Genomic DNA, 20,000 nt, shown 5'->3' with positions numbered 1-20,000 from the left:
TTTGGTTTCATAAAAAAAATTGATGCAAAATGCACCTCTAATGACATTTCCATGACTCTGGGGTGTACACTTTGAGTTGGGATTGTTTTGTCAAAGCAGTATTTTCAAGGTCAAGAATGAACTTTTTTATGTTATTTTTTTTCTCAAATCAAAAGTAAAGACAGCAAGATGTTAAAGTTCTTACATCTGGAAAAGGCAGTTTGTTTGACAGGGACTCTACGATGCTGTTAACGTGCGTGATTCAAGTCAGTGGGTCAAGGACTCTATTTTAGGAGCACTGTATGGAAATGAAACAGTAAGACAGTGTCTGTAAAGTATAAAAAATAATGATTCAATCATGTCTTGGCTCTTTGTGTGAGGCCTGTTATTGGATTTACAGACGGAAGAAGAATTCTTAATTTCACTGTGTTATGGAAATATTGGCTCTGTATGAGGGCATCCCGTAGTTAATGGTAAATCTCTGACCTTTTCACAGTCTTTTATCGTAGACATGTGTTCAGCATATGAATACAGATTGACTGCCTGCTGCTGCTCTCTCTTCTCTCTCCTTTCTATCCAAAAGCCACTGGTGGGATGCTCGCCTCACACTGGTTTCCATTATCCCTGTAAATGCCAATGCCAATCTTCTGTTTGGCACCTTGGGAAAAGTAGCAGGGAGATCAGGTGGGAGGTCTGGGGGTTGCAGGGTAGGGTGCGTCCAAAAAGAACCATCCTATTATGGGTTTGGGGGGTGAAGTAATTTCACACAGATCGCAATTTTCTTGCGCTGAATAGCTACAGAGGAGATAAGCCTGTTGAGAAACAACAAGAAAAAAGCTTTTTTGTCCCTCCCTGTGGCCTGACAGCTATTAAGTAGACTTATCTCTGAATGGTGGATATTAAAGAAGTGTGTTGCAGCTCGAAAGACATCACTTGCTTCCTTCATAGAAAACCTTTTTCACTCTGTTAATTTGTATCCATCTGCTGAACAAGTAACTCAAGTAAAATATAAACCTAGAAAGAAGAAAATTGAATTTTTGTTTGAAGGTCAGGGGGTCAGTTTTTGAATTTTATGACGCTAAACTGTACAGGGCAAGCCGAAGCCTTTCTGAGGTCCAAGTACAGAGTAATTTAACTCATGCATTGGGTTGGCTATGCATGCAGTTGCATGGTGGGGGTTTAGCAAGAGAGTCAGTCAGAAGGGTTGGAGGGTTGTGTCTGTTTTTAAGCCTTCCTGGAAAGAACCTGGAACAGAACCTGTTGACCCCAGGGCCAAGCAGAGCACATTATCATGTTCACTTGCATAACATTTATTAGCTAACAACAGTCGCTAAAATGTGCTAGTGACGTCTGTCGTTTCATCCAGCACACAATGATTGGCGGCTAGAAATGAGAGGCTGCTTTTTTCTTCCCCCGTCTTAAATCGAGGACCCATTAGTTCAACGATCGAGTGAAAGTCTTGCTTGCTAAACGGGCCATTGGTATCATTATAAACTGCACACATACCCGAATGGAAATCTTGACAGGTGTAGCAACAGTAACGAAAAGTGATGGGGCTTAGTGAAGGATCAGCTGTTTAATCTGGGAACCAGGAACTGAAAAAGTGGGCTTCTGGGAATGTGAACGAGGCCAGTGTGTACTTTACTGTAGCAGTGATCTCAGCAGAGCCCACTAGTACTTTAATGGTGTCAATGGGGGGGAACAAGTCCACTGATTGATGCTTACAGTCCAGCCTCAGACTGACGGTCATGGGACTGTGGGTATAAGGCCAAATATGGGCCAAGCAGAAGCAGGGCTCCCTCGCTGATGATGTTAATGTGTAAGAATTTCCCTTTAGTTCACGTTTTAGTTCACATCATCATCTCCCCTAAAAACACTGCTTGTTTTTTGAAGTCATGTTCACCCCTCATATGGCACTTATATGACATAAATACTACTGGAGAAACTGTTGATGATGTTACCCTTTGTTTGGCAATTTTGCAGTGATTTAGCCGGTCTTCACAGATTTGTATTTATTATTTTATTTTAATAAAGGTCATAGCCTAGTCACCATATGCATTAGTTTCAATTAAAATTCCTCTCTCCCCATGGCTATAATGATAATTTTGCAAAACAAATCCGTTTTTGGTGCAGAAGTGGAAAACCTGGGAGCGTAATGCTTTATTCCACTGCCGACCCTGTAGTTACATCATCGTGTAAGTAGCCTCAATGAGCTAGGTATTTCATGTGTAGTGTGTTTGTGGTGGTTAGTTCACAGGTGAAACCAGATACATGTGGTGTACAGCTCCTTATAGTTACATTACATTACATTTTACTTCAGTGTAACTACCAGAAATGGTGGCTTTGCTGCCATTTTTTCACTGGGTTATTGCATCTTCTATAATCTGTTTTGCCAAATGGAAAATATTGTAGCTATCAGGAAATCTCTGATGGAAGTAGAAGACTGATGTCAGTGTTTTTTTTAAACATGTAATTGCAGTCAGAACAATGTCCAATTATAGTAAATGAAACCTTCTGTTAAACAAAAAGTCAACCAAACACTTTATTTACAGTGAATAGAAACTCATAATTTCTTTGTGCCTTGTCAGTATAATAGTGGCATTGCTGATGGCTGTTTGTAATATAAAAATGGAGGTGGGGCACGGTTAGATGTGTGACACCCCTCCTGGAGCTTCAGCCTTGTTGGCACAGTGCCCTCCATGCCTCCTGGCTCTTCTCAGTGGGTGATTGGCAATGTAGGCCAGCGTGAGTACAACTACCCTTCTAAGCTTCTAAGCTCACCATCGGCCTGGTTATAACCGTGTCATTCAGTGGCATGTTCATAAATTATGGTGAACACCTGCGTGGAGCTGAGACAATCCTGCCTGCCAGGGAGCTAATATTTTATGGCTATAAACATGCTGGCCTCTTTAGGAAACTGGATATGGATGAAAATCCCAGCCCAGATGGCTACATAGCCTTGCAGCATGCAGCCTTTTGTCTATATTCTTAATTACAAAATCAATTTATGGCTGTTTTTCATTACTGACCTCTCCGTCTTGTCACTGAGACAGTATAAGCTACATTAAACGTTACACTAAATGAGCGGCGTGCCTTCCTGTGGTGTATTTTCTCATATTCAGCCAAAGAGGATAATGGCGGTCGGTGAGATCTGTGACTGCAGCTGTCTCTTGTGTCTCGAGCAGTTTCTTGCTACCTCTATTGATCTGTATTGATTCAGACCCTCTCCCTGCAGCTGTTAGCTAATTCAGCCTGCTGGTTCTTCTGTTGACATTGTCATTGCAGTATCTCAGCCTTATTGAGTGAAGCCATAAAGCACTGTTTAATACAGCCTCTGACTCTGGGCACAATAAATTACTGTATTGTCTAGTTATAGACATATCCAGCTCAGATTTTTTTCCATGACTACTCTCACTTGGAGTTTTATGCAGACACTCTGACAAATCATTTCTTTTGATACAAATTTGCATTACAATTGTGGTTTTGATGAAATTCTACATTTAAGTGACTCTAGCAGCAGTCTGTCAGTTTGATCTACCTTTTGTTTCACTGACGATCATGAGAGGTTGAATCCTACCAAATTTGATGATCCTCTAACTTTTGCTCTAGTCCCACTATGATGTTGACATTTGTGTCAGCGCCACCACCACTACATCAAAGTTTCCACTTGTGTGTGAAATAGCTCAACATCTGCTTCCACAAAAGTGTTTTAAAGCATTGCCACAAAAGTTTGTACAGACAATCTTCTTCCCTCAGGATGCATCTTTCTGACTTTAGTGATCCTGTGACTTCTTCTCTAGTGCCCACAGCATGTTGACATTTTTGGTTCAGAGTGGAATGTCTTGACTAGTATTGTTATAAATTATCATGAAAATTGGTACAGGCATCAATTTTGGGAACATGGTAAATTGCAACACTATATTTAATTAGGCGCTTGCTAAGTGTCACAAAATTGACATTTTCAGACACTTAGGATTTATTGTCAATAAATCGTAATAGCAAATTGGAATACGTGTGGAATCGTAGTACTTAAGAATGGCATTACAAACAAGTATCATGATAGTATTTTGTATGTTGAATCGGGAGCACCGATTGAACCTGGTGTTTTCAATGCAGGGCTTGGTTGCTTAAGGGAAACAAATGACCCACTTCTGCTCTGTGATTAGAAAGCCTTTGATCAGCCAGGGTTTACCTCCATACAACATCATCATGCAGAGACTCAGTCTAACTAAACCAGTGCAGCAACTTTCTCTGTGTTTGTACCAAGACGTCAGCGAGCAGGTTTCTGCAACATTTCCCAGAGCTCTCATGTCAAAATAACAGTGTGGAAACGATATGACGCCAAGTTTCCTGGACGTTTCCTTTATTTTCAGCAACTGATTTATTCTATGCAAAGTGAATGATGGCAAAATATTTATTATGTTTTTTTTGTTTGTTTTTCTGAGTGCAGAATAATTATAGATTGATCTTGATACAACAGCTTTGTTTTCTCAATCACAGAATATTTTTGTTTTAATTACTTTTTGGTCTTAGTATAGAAACCTCATAGCATATTAGGTTTGCTATCATAAGGATACAAAGTATAGAAAATAATAAAATAAAACATAATTTTTTGTTTACTTTTAGTGGAAATATCAATTATAATACAATTCACATTTAGATCTTTTAGGGTTAGAATTTGAATCATCATCCTTTACCTAACTTAAAGTCACGCTGTATATTAACTTTTCCAATAATCTGTGATCTAGCTTCCAGACACCACATTAGTGTGTGAGTGATGCATTGCCAAGTTAAGGCCTGTAAAGGTACCCAGCATTGTAGCCACAGACAAGGCTAATGACATTCAAGGCAGTGCCATTCGTCACAACAGCTAATTTTTATGTTGCTGCTGTATTGATTGAGTCTTCAGCTACTTCAGCTGCATCTACTGCGCCCCTAAAAGCGGTTTTATGCTAAAAGTCAATGTTTACTCAGAACTGCAGTATAATTGCATTCTCATAAATCTAGTGGAAGTGTAGCCACACAATTGAAAGAGAGTGATTTAAGAGTAAGTGTGTCTTTGTCAGGAGATTATTATTGCAGGCGGAAGCACTTCAGTTTCACATACACAGAGTGGAAAGGCAGCCGTGCTGTCTTTAGAAGCACTTCAGAAGCATAAACAATATTCAGCATTCTCTGTGAAAATCTTTTTTTGATGGGCTTTTTGTCATCACTTGGTACTGACTGGAACTGAATTTACTGTTCACCTTCACGTTTCCTCTGAATAAGTTCAGCTGTTTGTAGTCTCATTGTTTGCTAATTTTTGTTTGTTATGATTTAAACTTCTTTTTAGCGATGTTCTGATCAGAGTTATTCATTTGGAGATTAGATGGTTGGAATACACTGGTGTTAAATCCTTCAAGAAAAGTGGATGAGCATTAGTCAATTACTTCCCTAAACAGAAACCAGAATTCTGCTTCAGTATCACTTTGACCTTTCCCTGACCCCTCTGTTGTCTTACTCTTGCAGGTCCGTGGGGTCGTTGTATGGGCAGTGAGTGTGGACCTGGTGGCAGCCAGAGCAGGGCAGTATGGTGTGCCCACTCTGAAGGCTGGACCACCCTGCACACCAACTGCGACCAGACCGAACGGCCGGACAACCAGCAGAGCTGCTTCAGAGTGTGTGATTGGCACAAAGATCTGTATGACTGGCAGCTGGGCGCTTGGAACCAGTGCGTCCCGGTGTCGATGCGCAGCGCTGGCGTGCAGCGCCCTGCTGTGTGTACCCGGGGAGAGGAGGGCATCCAGACCCGCGAGGTGGGCTGCGTCCAGAAAGCAGATGGCGAGCCTGCAGATGACGCTATCTGCGAATATTTTGAGCCGAAACCACGTCTTGAGCAGGCCTGTCTTATTCCATGTCCACGGGACTGTGTGGTGTCTGAGTTCAGCCTGTGGACTGCCTGTTCTAAAACATGTGGGATGGGTTTACAGAACCGCATCCGCTTCGTTCTTGCTCCTCCACTGTTTGGCGGCGCAGCCTGCCCAAACCTGACTGAGTTTCAGACATGCCAGCCAGGTCCCTGTGAGGGAGAGGAGAGCCTCTACAGCCTCAGGGTGGGACCCTGGGGGCCCTGCTCTGTCCCAATGCCAAGGCAAGCCAGACAAGCGGACAAACCACCCAGAGAGAGTGACAAATCATCCAAGGAAAGTGATAAACCTTCCAAAGAGGGTGACAAACAGTCCAGAGAGGTAGAAAAAATGCCTAAAGTGGGTGACAAACAAACCACAGAGGGTCTCAAACAGCCAAGTGAGGGGGACAAACAGTCAAAAGGAGGGGACAAAAAGACCAGAGAGGGTGACAAACAGCACAAAGAAGGAGACAAGAGGTCTAAAGAGGGTGATAAACTGTCCAAAGATAGTGACAAACCATCCAGACCCAACACAAAATTGGGCAGGGCACACAGGAAGCCAGACAGGCCATCCCGACAGGCAGACAGGCCCAAACGACAGAAAAAGGCTAAGAACAAAGAGAAAAGGGAGAAAATGAGAGAGAAAGTTCGAGAGCGATTACGGGAGAGGGGTAAGGTGAAGGATCCTGAGACCAGAGAACTCATCAAGAAGAAAAGGAACAGGAACCGTCAGAACCGCCCGGGAGGAAAGTTCTGGGATCTGCAGGTCGGCTACCAGACCAGAGAAGTGACCTGTGTGCATAAGAGTGGGAATGTTGAGGCTCTCAGGTAAGAAACCTTACAACCTTTCAACCTTTATTTGTCTATGGTTTCATATACAATGATGTGTTTCTATTGATCACCTTTGTGTGATTGCATAGGGCTTGTCTGGATAATACTTTGGTGGCAGCATTAACACTAGAATAATGGTTATGCATATTTATTAAGGTTAACGTATTTGGGCATTTCAGGTTCATTTTAGAATTTGGATTAGCCCTGGGTAAAGGTAAAGTAAATGTACATTTTAAAGTTACAGTTGCTGGATTGAATGTAGCTAGTGGATGGTCTGTGATTTCAAAGTGTTGGGGTTAGCTGCCCACGTCAGGGTTAGGGTTTGGAATGATTTTAAAATTCTGCTTGCATCGACCTTACATCGAAGTTATTACTGGAAAAGTCACAAGACACAGACTTCTTCCTCTTTAGGGACAAGGATGCACAGTGCTAGGGTTAGGCTCTTTTATTCAATTGCAGAGGGTTAGGGTTAGAGAAACTGGCAGAGGATAGATTGGATTGGACCCTATTGGTGGAAGTAGACTGGTTTGTCTGCTTAAAGTGATATTCCAGAATCCCACAACGTAGAACCATATGGCATCGTCTGAAATCCAGCACTTAAAAAATTCCCTAATGCCCCTTTCTGGCACTGGTACTCGGATGGTGAAGTAATCACCCTCTCTGTGTCTTTAATGTGCTGTGCAAAGTATGCAAAAATGTGTCCTTTCATAAAACGGTTGGTTTGGTTAAAATAACTGCGTCTTTAAAATTGGGGAAGCTAATCTCTGGTCAGAATTCTCTGTCTGTTGGTCTGGTGTGCCTATCACCCTCAAATGGTCAGATTGTTTTGGGAATTGTCAAATATGTTGTTTTCATTACTAATCTCATGAAAATACAAAGGCTGACAATGTACAATTTACATAAAGAGCACTGTCTCCTAGAAATTATGTTAATTTGCATTCATAATTATGATGTGCTGACAAGCATTATCGCTACCTGGATTTATATATACTGTATATATATATTTTTGTTACTTACACAGTGATACATAAAATGTCGTCAGGGGACAGTATCTTTACTCTATGTGTGGCTTTATGAAACCAACAAAACAAACAGTGTTAGCCCAAAAGTGAACAACTGCTATGATCAAAAGAAGCAGAATTAATGAAAAATCTAAGGATGAACAGCATGATAGTTCATTGATCTTAATCAAAAGATCAGAAAACCACCTTCACTTGTGGGCAGAAAACACACCGTGTGACCTATATTGTGTGAAGCATACTCAGGCCTTTAAGATTTCAACCAGAATAAAAGCCCAGATCCACAAAAATTGTGTTCTTTTTGAACGATTCCACACCTCAAGATTTACCTCTAGTACTAACACCCAGTACCATTGAAGGAAGTCGTGTCTTTGGTTGTATTAAGTCAAAAGATGTGGTGGATGGACCTAGCTCCTCCAACTTACATGCAGAATACTAGAATTAATATCCTGTCTAGTAAATATTTTTTTCCTTCTTTGTTTCTAAAGCGTAACCCCAAACAAAAGCTTACCATATTTGCAATGCACAGATGTCTTAGAACGAAAGAATTTTAGAAATGTTGGCATAATATTAAAAACATTGTAATTAGACGACTATGTAGCAAAACTGACACGAATAAATATGTAACATTACTTCAGTGTCTTTTTAAAAAGGTTTTATTTTTATCTGTACAGCATTATTGTTAGCTTTTTTATATGCATGTAGCCAGCGTTATGAGAAGGTTCCTTTTGGGTGCATTTTATTGCCTGTTGAAGGGCTGTGTTGTTCAGCTTGTTGACATATTTTCTCAGGGAGGGATGTGGCTTGTTTGTTGTGCACTGTCAGAGTGCTGCATGTTCCAACTTAATGCAGTGGCTGTGGCACTCAGTAGCTTCAAGTGTCAGGGCTCATAACACTGAGTCATGCTGTATGTGTGTGAAACGCTGCAAGCCTCCACTTTTATATCTGTTTTCTGTCTTGAATTTAATATTTAGTCAGAGCTAATTGATATTATTCAAAATACTACATGAAGGCTGGAGTTAAATGACTGTGCCTGAGGTTTCTTTTTTTGTCATAACATGTTATATACTAATTTACAATTTATAATGGCACAATGCAGGGCCTCAATAATAATGACAAAGGTTGTGCCAAAAAATGTCAGTTTCAGTTAGTCGACATCATTTTGTCTTTTCCACTTCCCCAGTGAACGTGCAGCTTCCCCCAGCTCAATAACATTGTACACACTTGTCAAAGCTGCACTGGGAAGTCCATCCTCAGATGCATAGTCTTTCTACATGTTTTTCTCCAGCGAGGTCAATGTCCACGTTGCGTTTGAGAGCTGTGGTCTTTGTAAGGAGATGAATGGCCTCATTCTGTCTCACTGTGCTTGCTTGGCTCTAATAGAGGCCACAGAGCAGCTTCCGCTACATCCTGAGAAAATCAAGGCTCTTGTGACACATTTGCTTTTAATGCCTGGGAGAAGGTCAGAATTCATAAATCATTTAAACTTCATGCAAAGGCCACTCGTCATAATCCAGCACTCAAGTAGAATATTATATATGCATGATAGGCTTACACACGAGGATTGATATCTACTTTGGAATATTTATCCAAACGAGAACCACATATCCATACAAACAATTTAGTGCAGATGGCTGAAAGCTTCAAAGAGGCTTAATTGATAGTGATAACTGTATTAATGTTGGCCAGAGCTCAGGATCAAGTTTATTTACAGTTGGTGCCATCACTATGGGAATTTATTTTATTTTATCTGATGGCTAAAACTGCTAATTATCCCCAGGAGTCCAGGCTTTAAAATGATGATGCAAACTGCACTGTGCCTTTATCAAGGCTTTTAAAAGAAACATATGTTGTAATTGTTGGAAAGATTTTTCATTAATTTTAAATAAAGGTTACAAGGTTTTATAGTTTTGAGTCTATTATTAAGAGTTCCAAACTGAATATCTGAATGCCAAATTATGGTGACTCAAAAAAACAGGAAGTTCAATAAGCTGTCAAGTGAAGACAGCCAGAAGTTATTCAGACTATTAGACATTATACTTCACTTTAAAAGTTTAATAACTGTTTCGTATTGGAAGAGAGAATAGATTTTGAAAGCATAGATTTTGTTCCACTAACAGCATCTGTTCAACACTGATGGAAAACAAAAATATCCTGTCAAAGCAGCATTCATTGATTAAACTGGATCGATGCTTAATGTGGCCTTTGCTAACCTATAGCTGACAACCACCATTGTGACCAAGTGAATTCTGACTCCTTTCTATCAGAGGCAAAGGTAGCATGAGAATGTTATAGCATTACATAAACTGTGGCCAGATTGGTCTGCTACAGGGCCCAGAACAAATGTGATTTGCTGGCCCCAATTAACCTCCCATTCCTGCCACTCTTTGACCAATGAGTACAACATCTTCATCAGCTAAAGTAGCACATGGTCTCAGGTATAAAAGTCATGTGACTTTGCTGTTCACTTGTCTTCTTGCAACACTCAACATTGGTTCTTTTAACCACATCTGTAATCTTTCCTTAACCTTAATCAAGAAAACGCTTTGATTGGTTGTCTTGGAATGTAATGACAAAATCTGGTATAGATGTTTATGGTCCACAGAGGCTGATTCCTAAACCATCAGGCCATCTTTGTGCAATAACTAATCCTTTTTTTAATGAATTATTTTAAATGACACGTTCTCTCATACCTCAATGACAAAACAGGTTGTTTGTCAGTAGCTGCGTTTCCATTGCCCCTAGAAATGCGCAAATCCTAAATATCGCAATAAAAAACGGCAATGGAAACACCTAAATTTCGAAAATCCTCTCAAATATCGCAAAAACATTTTTACGCTCTCATGAGGTGGTTTTTCAGACGTGTCGATATTTAGGTGTATCGCAAAAGTGTAATGGAAACACTTTTTTGTAGTGTTTGTATGTCTTCTGGATCTCAATAAGTAGCAGACAAAAACACTCCAGCTGTTCCAGCTGTCATTCTGATCTCGTCCTGTGCGCACTTTGCAAAATCTAATCATTCCGTTTTCATTAATCGTGAGATGAACTTGTGATAAGTGTGTACCTCAGCTATGTGGGAGACACGCGTGCACACCATTAACTTTAATATTTACACATAATTGCTGATAGAAAATATGTTCAAAGGACACTTCAGTAATTCACAGTCCTGTATTCTGCTGCTGCTCCGCCGGCGCGAGCTGACGCTGTCAGAGCGAGCTGACGCTGTCAGGGCGAGCCTCGCGTTATAACAAAGTGATCAATAATAGGCCATTAAAATCAGCGATCTCTAAGTCAACAGATAATTTCTTTATTTCACCTTCAGCATGTGCTTTTTAATTATAGGGCTTTGTGTTAAGTTTTACCGACGCACAGCACACACACACATCTCGCGGGACGTCCGAGAACTTACGAGAATTTCGGCTGGTTCGCAAAACACTGTTCAATGGAAACACCTGCAAGTCGCATTCGAACTTTGCCGACATTTCAGAAATATCGCTTTTATTTAGCGAACAACTGTAATGGAAACGCAGCTAGTGGCTTCTAAAACGACTCAAGTGAGTGCAACAAAAACGATTCATGTGAGAATTGTCTGTGTTGTCATCTCAGTGATTCAGGTTTGGTCAAGTCTAGGCAACCAAAATACTAAAAAACTATGATCCAAGTTAGGGAATGATGGTTGTCACATTTAAAAGAAATAACGTTTGATTGTTGCTGTGAGAGAGGATGCATTGGCCAAAAAACTACAGTACCCACCCTGACTGCCCCCAACGCTAATGCTTGTAAACACTAATGAACACACAGTCGTCACACAACCACGAGCAGCAGTTGTGAGGAAAACATCAATGTTGGTCATTCTGAGTTCCTCTGAAGTTGTTGTCATCTGTTTTGTAGCCTTATGCAGTGATTGGTCAGGCATCCAGACGTGTAAAAGTGTGGGTTTTGCTGTCATTGTACTGATGAAGACAGCCTCTTTTTCACTACCAACTACCAATTAAGGCTCCAGGAATGAAGTCAGTATGATACTAATGGAGCGCAATGACAGTTGCAACTCTGGCAGGCTGTAGATTTAAGGTCTTCTTTAACAGTCAGTTTTAGAGCAGCTATCCATTTGTTTTGTTTTAGCCTTACTAGTGAAAATAATGGAAATGACATGCTGACAGCAACAGCAGTTGTGAATATTTGGGTGCAAAATGTAGTCAAAACTGCATCAAAGTCAACAAACAAACTGTTTATGTTAAGGTTCACAGTGCCGTGATCATATCTGTGTGTAGACTCAGCTGCTCTGGCTTTACTATAGAAGGGTTTAAAGAAAGAACCCCAATGCCTGCAGGAGAATTGTGATAAAAACATGAAAAAAAGAGAAAACAACAACTAGACCAGAGTTTGTGCACAAAGCTTCAGACGACCTCCAGAAGTTTAGGGGAGTTGACGAAAAATGGAAGTGTTGAGACTAAAAAGGAAGAGAAGCAGAAAAGAGAAGCAGTGTGTCATTATCCCGAATGGCCTATCAGCCCCTACTAAACACAGTGAGAAAACACAGTGTCTTTCAGCTCCACAGCAATCCCATCATCAAACAAAGCCCTGGTGCTGTGAAGCGGCCGCTGAAAATGCGGATAACAAAATGTTTGGGTTTTTGTAATGAACAACTTTCAAAGCCCATTTATCTCATTGGCTGACTCAGACAAAGGAAAGCTGTAGGGTGTGCAGCGGTGTTTCGACAGTGTTATACCTCTGTGTAATCCCTCACAGTCAGGAGAGACTTACAATACAAACTAAATATTATATATATATATATATATATATATATATATATATATATATATATATATAATCTATAGTTTCACCATTTTTATGTATATTTAAGGTGCTTATACATATATGTTGGCTGTATATTTTTATATTGAGGCCATTTACTACATCTGTCACATGGAGCCTTACTGGGCTCCATGTGACAGATGTGAAGTGTAATTTGAAACTTGAGAGTCCAAATAGTAAATGGAGGCAAGATAGTCCCCTTCTGCATATGTTTAGGGAAGTTTTAACTGGGAAAACACAGAAGACAAGCAAAAGACCAGCACATAGGCTGCTAATTTTGAAAGGAGAAAACAGCTTTGTGTGGATTACTATCTTGTTATGGGCCAAATATCATTACTGCAGTATATGTGTGGACTTGTGTTTCCAGACCATTTTTGTCAGAGCTTTATTGATCTGTTGATCACTGAGAGACATGAATCATGTCATCTTTGGCGACTGTGGCTCAGGAGGTAGAGCTGTCATCCACTTATTAGACGGTTGGTTGTTCGATTCCTGGCCTTCGCAGCCTACATGTCAAAGTATCATTGGGTAAGATACTGAACGCCAAGTTGCTGTGCATCGGTGGTGCATCGGTGTCAGATTGTGTTAATGCTCCCAACGAGCATGCTACCATGTGTTAATGGGTAAATGCAGGCTTGTGTTGTAAAGCACTTTGAGTGGTCAGCAGACTAGAAAAGCGTTATATAAATACAGTCCATTCACCATGTTTGCGTTAATTTTGAACACTGTTCTTTGTCTGCTATTGGTGTTTATTGTACCTCCTGTTGTGATCGTATCTTGACATGGTTTGCATCAATCGATGCATGAGAATCTAAGCTTTCTAAAGGTGTATAATATGAGTATAAATGTGAATGTAGCATTTGTGTCGATGGCCGAGAATAAAAATAAACTACTAAGAAGTTTGTATTTAAAATATATTTTGCTGTTTGTTGTCTGATTCTTATTTGTAATTGCTACTTTATATTAGGTAGCAAAGATATTAGGGTACTCTTGCAGGTTTGCACACTCTCAGTGATTAAAAGGGCATGAGACTTTTTGATTTCATAAAACACATACATTGAAAATGTTTTAGGGAAACATTTATATCTCTATATATTTTCACTCTACCTACTTTGTTCTGCCACTGCTGCACAACAGTTTCCCTCAGAATAAATCAAGTTATAGCTATCTTATCTTATAATCAGTGAAATAAGAAAAGTTTTTGTTTAGAATTTTTGCTACATTTTTAAAAGAATATTAAAGCTTCATCTTGACCTATGGTCCTTTGCTTTCTCATCTCCAGCCTGTGCTCTCAGGAGACATTGCCAGTGACCTTCCAGGCCTGCGTCATGACCAAAGACTGCGATGTGAATGAATGGTCTGAATGGTCAGCGTGCTCCAAGGACTGCTATGACCCCAACGGTCCCAAGGGGCAGCGGACTCGAACCAGAAAAGTTAGCCAGTTCCCAGTTGGTGGAGGAGCAGATTGTCCAGAGGTGGAGGAGAAGGAGCCTTGCAGCCCCCAGGGAGACGGAGTGCCACCCTGTATTGTGTAAGTATTAGACAAAGATATAAAAAGTTTTCTGCTAGTTCAAACGGGAAAATTAAACTAACAAGACTTTTTTGCTGCTGGAAAGCCAGTAGGCTACAGAGAGGTTGACCCAAAGATCAACGTTCCAAAACTGAAGGAAATATTGACATTAAAGTAATCAAGGGTGTCCCTGTTGGCCCCAGTGTGGCACACACACATTATAATCTCCTTCAGGCCTGCATGAATTTTACTATTCATTATAAAATTTGGGACAACCATTCTTGGCCACATTGGTTGATTCTACAGCCAAAATGGTTTGAATTGAACAGCAGCATTTCTTTTTAGAAACCATTTCATGGTAAGTCAGGATAAATTGTAATAAATTGTAGTCACTACGACCCCCACTTCATCATCAAGTCAGTTTTAATTTTTCCAGTGCTTTGGTTTATGACCAAATACCTGCAAAGCTAATGACATACCCATTAGCTTCTGCTTTACTATGTGTCTGTTATGTTGTTAGCATGCTAACACACTTAATTAAGATAAATTCAGATACCTACTAAACATCAGGATCTTATGTTAGCCAGCTTGCATTGCTCACTGGCAGTTACATTAGCAAGCAACCTGAACAGCACAAAGCTTTTTTAAAACAAATGCATCCCTGAATTATGTTCACAGTGCAGGGTGAGAAAAAGGCAAGCTCATTACTGCTAAGGTCTGCAGGTTTTAACAATCCCAGACAGAGTGAGGCTGGTTGGATGACGTGGGTGGGGTCAGTGGAAGGGTCTTGTTGGGGTATGTGCGTGTGGGGAGATAGAGGGGAAATGGCTTGTGTCTGGCTCAGTGCCAGCAAGAATACATAAATAGAGTGTCTGAAAGGAAGCTGCTACGCCCTCTGGTTTCTTTTCACCCTGCTCTTCCACCCTGACACCCCATCCCACAGCCCCCATCCCTGGGAGGGAATGCCAGGGACCTTTTATATTCTCCCTAAATCAAGTTCATTAGCCGCTGAAATTAGGTGATCATACCTAGTGGTAAAGTTGGCAAACTGCTAGATTTCTGTATAATACAATATTGATGGGTTATAAAGAGAAACAAAGCCGTAACACTGGGCTGGTTGCTGTTCTGCTAACCTCTGTGATTCAGTGTGGTTTCTCATTAAGGGTTTCTGTCAATGCTTTCTTCTGAATAAATGAAAATACTAAAATAATTAAGTATATCTCTTAATATCTGCTAGCTTTCAGTATTTCAATACATTTAAGCAATGATTAGCTTGTGAGCACTGAAAATACTATAGTTTTTATAGTGCCACAGTGGGCATATTATGTTTCTCCCTCATCCTTACTTTTCCTTATCTTCACCTCTTTGTATCCGTTCCATTCATTGCTAAGCAGGGGAGTTACTATTTCTACAAAGTAGTGGTATTTTAGAAAATCAGTAAACAGCCTAAAGTTTAGCCATGATTTTTACATCAATGGCATCAAATCCAGAATGCTCCCATTACTTCTCAGTTGTTTGGTGTCATGATTATTCATTCTACAAGTTCTCGATTTTGCGTTTCAGTTCGCTGAAAGGTGGCTGAGGGTTACATAGCACATACTGTGACATTTGAGTTTGAACAGCTCATTTTCCCCATCTTCTATAGTCCAAACTGTGGGGAGATTGACAAGTTAATTCTCATATCCTCCATCCAGTGGCGCTTCAAGTATCAGACACACTGTCTGCTTTGCTTGGCATTGGGTCATTTAATGCATGACCCTAAATCATCGTACACATCGGACATGCTTGGAATATGCAATAAAATGGTCGCTGATCTGAAGCGCTCATGTTCATCAGTGCTGGGACTGACATGACAGCATGCTGCTGGTCTGTTGGCTTCTGCAGAAAACAATAAGTGTGGGTATTTTGACGGCTGTCATATGTCGGCAGTGAGTGTTGCCCTTCAGTCTGTCCATCTTGTGGGAATTGAGGTTTATTAAAGGCTAATAAAAATATAAATAAAACCAACAATAGCTAAAATAAACATGTGCCATCCCTGTCAAATGGAGTGAACTGTGTGACATACTATTAAGTAAGAATATGTGCAAAAACTGAATTTTTAGTAAATAATGCTCATTTTATTGGACTGTTTTATGGGCAGAGTAGCATCAGTAAATCAGTGTGACAGATAGCAGGGAACAGGGCAGCAGCTCTGTCCAAGGTACTGAAGAGCTGCTCTGTTTGAGCGTCCCCATCTGGGCAACTTAAAGCCCCAAGATGCAATGCTTTCCCAGGGGGCTCATTGTCCCACAGTGCAGAGGCAACTGAGAGAGAGAGACAGAGAGACCTTGCTCATGAATATGGAGCCTTTCATTGGTGACCTCAAATGAATTCCATTATCAGCAGAGATGGAGGCAGGGTTTACATTTTCTGACCTCAGGGTGGAAACCACAATGAGTTTTTGCTGCAGCAGACTGCTGCCAATTCACTAAGCAGACGCAAACCCATCAATGAATAGCTGCTGCAATTAACAACCTCCTTTCAGCTCAAAAGCCAGAGTCTTAGAGAGCTCTCGGTGGACACTCTGGTTAAATTGCAAATCCTGCAGTGCATTGTAAACAGAGATCTAAGGTCAGTAACATAAAAAGTGTTTCTTACAATGTGAAGAGATGCCCGCCACCCCTCAGGCACAAATGATGCTGTTCAGTGCCTGCAAAAGCCATGCATGACAGAAACGTTGATAACAATATGTTGTCATTGGCTTTTCCATGAGTCAGTCTCTTTTGGGAGTTTTTTTAATTAAATAAGAATTAATTTAATCATAATTGCAGCACAAAATGAAGTTATAGTCTTTTATACAAGTAATCTTGACTATAATTGGTCAAAAAAGGAAACAGGTAGGATGTGCCAAATTGCAAAGAAAAAAAAATCACATCAAGCGTTCATCAGTATATCAGCTAATTATATTAAATACCATTCAATCTGATAATACAATCTAAATCGAATAATGCACACTGAAACAGAGCAAATACACACTTTCGAAGGAGAAACAATGTTGCTCAAGACTAGTTTCAGACTTCAAAGTACAGCTGTACATAGAGAAGAACATAAATAAAAGGAAGAAACAGATTCATTATCTACCAGGATCTAGATGATGGACTGGTCAAATGACAAGAAGCAGAATGACACAGGACAGGTTCTGGAACAGAAGCTGGACATACAAGGAAATGAACAGTTTGTATATAAAAATGTGTTGATTGATTTGACAAGGCAAACAAATCTTCACAAAACTCTTGATTTTAGGGTCCAGACGCAGGTGTCAGGAAACAATGATGATGGGAGGCATAATGTCCCTCGAAGTAATCTAAGAAAAAGATCTCCTTTCCCATGCATCTTTTTCTTGAAAGCTCTGATCCACAACATTTGAAAGAACATTTGATGTACTGATTATTTGTATTCTATAATTACACTTTTTATTTTAAGAGAAGACCATATGGGACTGATGTCCTGTATCAGACTAACTCCTCTTGTGTCCACCTCTGTCCTTAGTTACAGCTGGAAGACTACAGAGTGGACAGAGTGCAGGGTGGATGTGCTGCTGAGCCAACAGGACCGTCGGCGTGGAAACCAGACGGGGTTATGTGGAGGTGGGATTCAGACCCGGGAGGTCTACTGTGTCCAGACCAGCGCTGAAACTCCGCCTAACCTGGGATCGCTCAGGAGCAGAGAAGGTGACTTTCCCAACATGCTTTTCTTCTAGCGTCTCTTCTCTTGTATTGCTATTTTTTTTTACTGAATTATTCACCATTTATTAAGTGTTATACACATAAAAACAGTTTAGGGCGGGCAAAGATTTCACAGACCCGGACTGAAAACTCAGTGGGTGCTGGAGTCGTCCAAGTTCATCCCTTGTTATTGATCTATTTGTGATTTTCATGCACAGTCAAAGGGTGGAGAGCATCTAGTTTGATGACCTTGTGATTGTGTCTCTGCTTTTCCAAAACACTAATAGAATATAGTGCTAATAAATATAGTGATTTTAATGCATTTATCATGATTGAAACCTGTTCAGCCTTCAGGCTGAGGCGCCTACATACCTCAGTAACTGTGACACTATGGTACTTCTGTGCTGACTGCACTTTGCCAGAGAAAATATTCCCCAAATGGTGAGGCTTTGGCTCTGAACAGACGCCATCTGGGTGTTTTTTCCTTGTTAGGTCACTATGATTGACTATCACAGACACACTACTGTATCTTTCCTTTAAAAAAATGTTGTACATATATTATAGTGCCCATGTAATTTGGTCAATATACTGCACATTAACCGTTAACAAACACAGGCACACTGTAGGTTTTCATGGGAATATTGTAAGAACATTACACAGCTGCTTGATTGGTTGCAGGTATCAGCTGTGGTTATTAACGGGGTTGCTGATCTGAATGTGAGTGGCATCATAAAGGAAACTGTGGCAGAGATTAGAGATAATTACAGATGATTGCTACATTAGACTCTTGGGTACCACTTTCTAATAAGGTAGCCTTTATAAAGGATTATAATTGGAAATAAGTGTCTTCATAAATGTCAATAAATTGTTTAGTAATGCTTATTTGTATCGACAGAGAGAGCTGGTCCTCTTCGGTGGAGGCCGTCATGTTGCACCACCATGATTTTACTGTAGCCCGGAAGAGACAAACCAAACTCTGGCTGTACAGAGGGCCTTTCACGTTTTTCATGTTTTCAGAAGCCACCATGCGGGAGGGTGACGCAAGGGGTATTCATTTGGTTGCAATCTGTAACATCGCGGCTAGATGTCACTAAATCCTACACACTGGCCCTCTAACATTTACATTGTTCTTATTAATTGTATTATCCTGTGTAGAATCCTAATGACTGAATATAATACATAAGAGAGTTTTTACAACCTAGCAGCCTAAACGTTCTTATCATCAATGGTTTATAACACATTTATAAAAACTTCCATGTGAATCATCCATTAACCATTAAGGAGCAATCAGTGACAGCTTTTAAACGCTGCCTTATTAAGCACATATATGTCTAATGTTCAAGAAATGGGTGATATAGGTAATGCTAACATCAAACGATCTGAATAATGGTCATGTGGCCATGAGAAAACCAAGTTTGTCATGTTGAGATCACAGGATAATCATCATTTCAGCTTTGTGAAGGACTACGCAGCTTGAAATGTGGCACCACATGTAGATTTTTAACATCAAGAACCAGATTACTTCTGATGCATTATTATTATTGCAACCCTGTCTCCAACTAATTTGTTTTCTATTGGTGTACTGACAAAACATTTTTATTCAACTTGTCAGCTAAGTCACAACATACTGAACATATCTGCAAAATGTTCACTGGTTCTATATTTAACCCCTTTCCTGCGATATCTGCTTTTGACAGCTGAGGCTTGATTATTACTTCTCTGGTTCTGTTTGGACAACTGAAAGCACTCAGTTAAGATCAGGGAAAGATGGAGGCCTTGGTTATAATTGGAAAAACTGTTGACTTTAAGCAAAAGACAGGGGTTGACTTTTTCCCAAACCTTAACCTCAGTAGTAGTAACAGCCTACATGCATGCTGTCCACTTTTCATCGACTCAGACCACCTCTCTACGACATCTGTAAGTCTTCCTGGAAGGGAAAAAATTGATGCTAGTAAACAGAAGTTGGAAAACCATTTAGCATATGAATTTTATGGGCATGTATTGTATTATTCTGTAAACAAAGACCAAGACAAAGAACAGAGAAGAGCATTGTTTATAATTTCATCAGGTTGGATTTGACAGGGAATTATCTGCTTTCAATCCCGAATGTTGCTTTATAGTAAAATACTGGAGTTGGGACCCATTGCAAGTAGCTCCATTATTCTAACTGCATAGCAATCACTACATTAGACAGAATTCATTTCACCTATCAAGTGCTGTTATTAGCTCAAACAGCAAACAAACAACATCAGTTA

The 20,000-nt window shown here is 40.2% G+C and overlaps 1 protein-coding gene across 1 annotated transcript in view; it reads left to right on the top strand.

Moving 5' to 3' along the window:
* The window catches only part of thsd7aa (thrombospondin, type I, domain containing 7Aa), a 133,999-nt gene that overhangs the window by 46,220 nt on the left and 67,779 nt on the right, over positions 1-20,000 (top strand). The window contains exons 2-5 of the mRNA XM_041954868.1: positions 5,488-6,122; positions 6,489-6,694; positions 13,814-14,062; positions 17,570-17,751. Of these exons, the coding sequence (XP_041810802.1) occupies positions 5,488-6,122; positions 6,489-6,694; positions 13,814-14,062; positions 17,570-17,751 (1,272 nt within the window). The remainder of the gene's footprint in view (positions 1-5,487; positions 6,123-6,488; positions 6,695-13,813; positions 14,063-17,569; positions 17,752-20,000) is intronic.

Source organism: Chelmon rostratus, chromosome 16 (assembly GCF_017976325.1).
Source record: "Chelmon rostratus isolate fCheRos1 chromosome 16, fCheRos1.pri, whole genome shotgun sequence".
Lineage (NCBI taxonomy): Eukaryota > Metazoa > Chordata > Actinopteri > Chaetodontiformes > Chaetodontidae > Chelmon > Chelmon rostratus.
The sequence above is the reverse complement of the archived record's forward strand: the minus strand, read 5'-3'. Positions and strand labels throughout refer to the sequence as shown.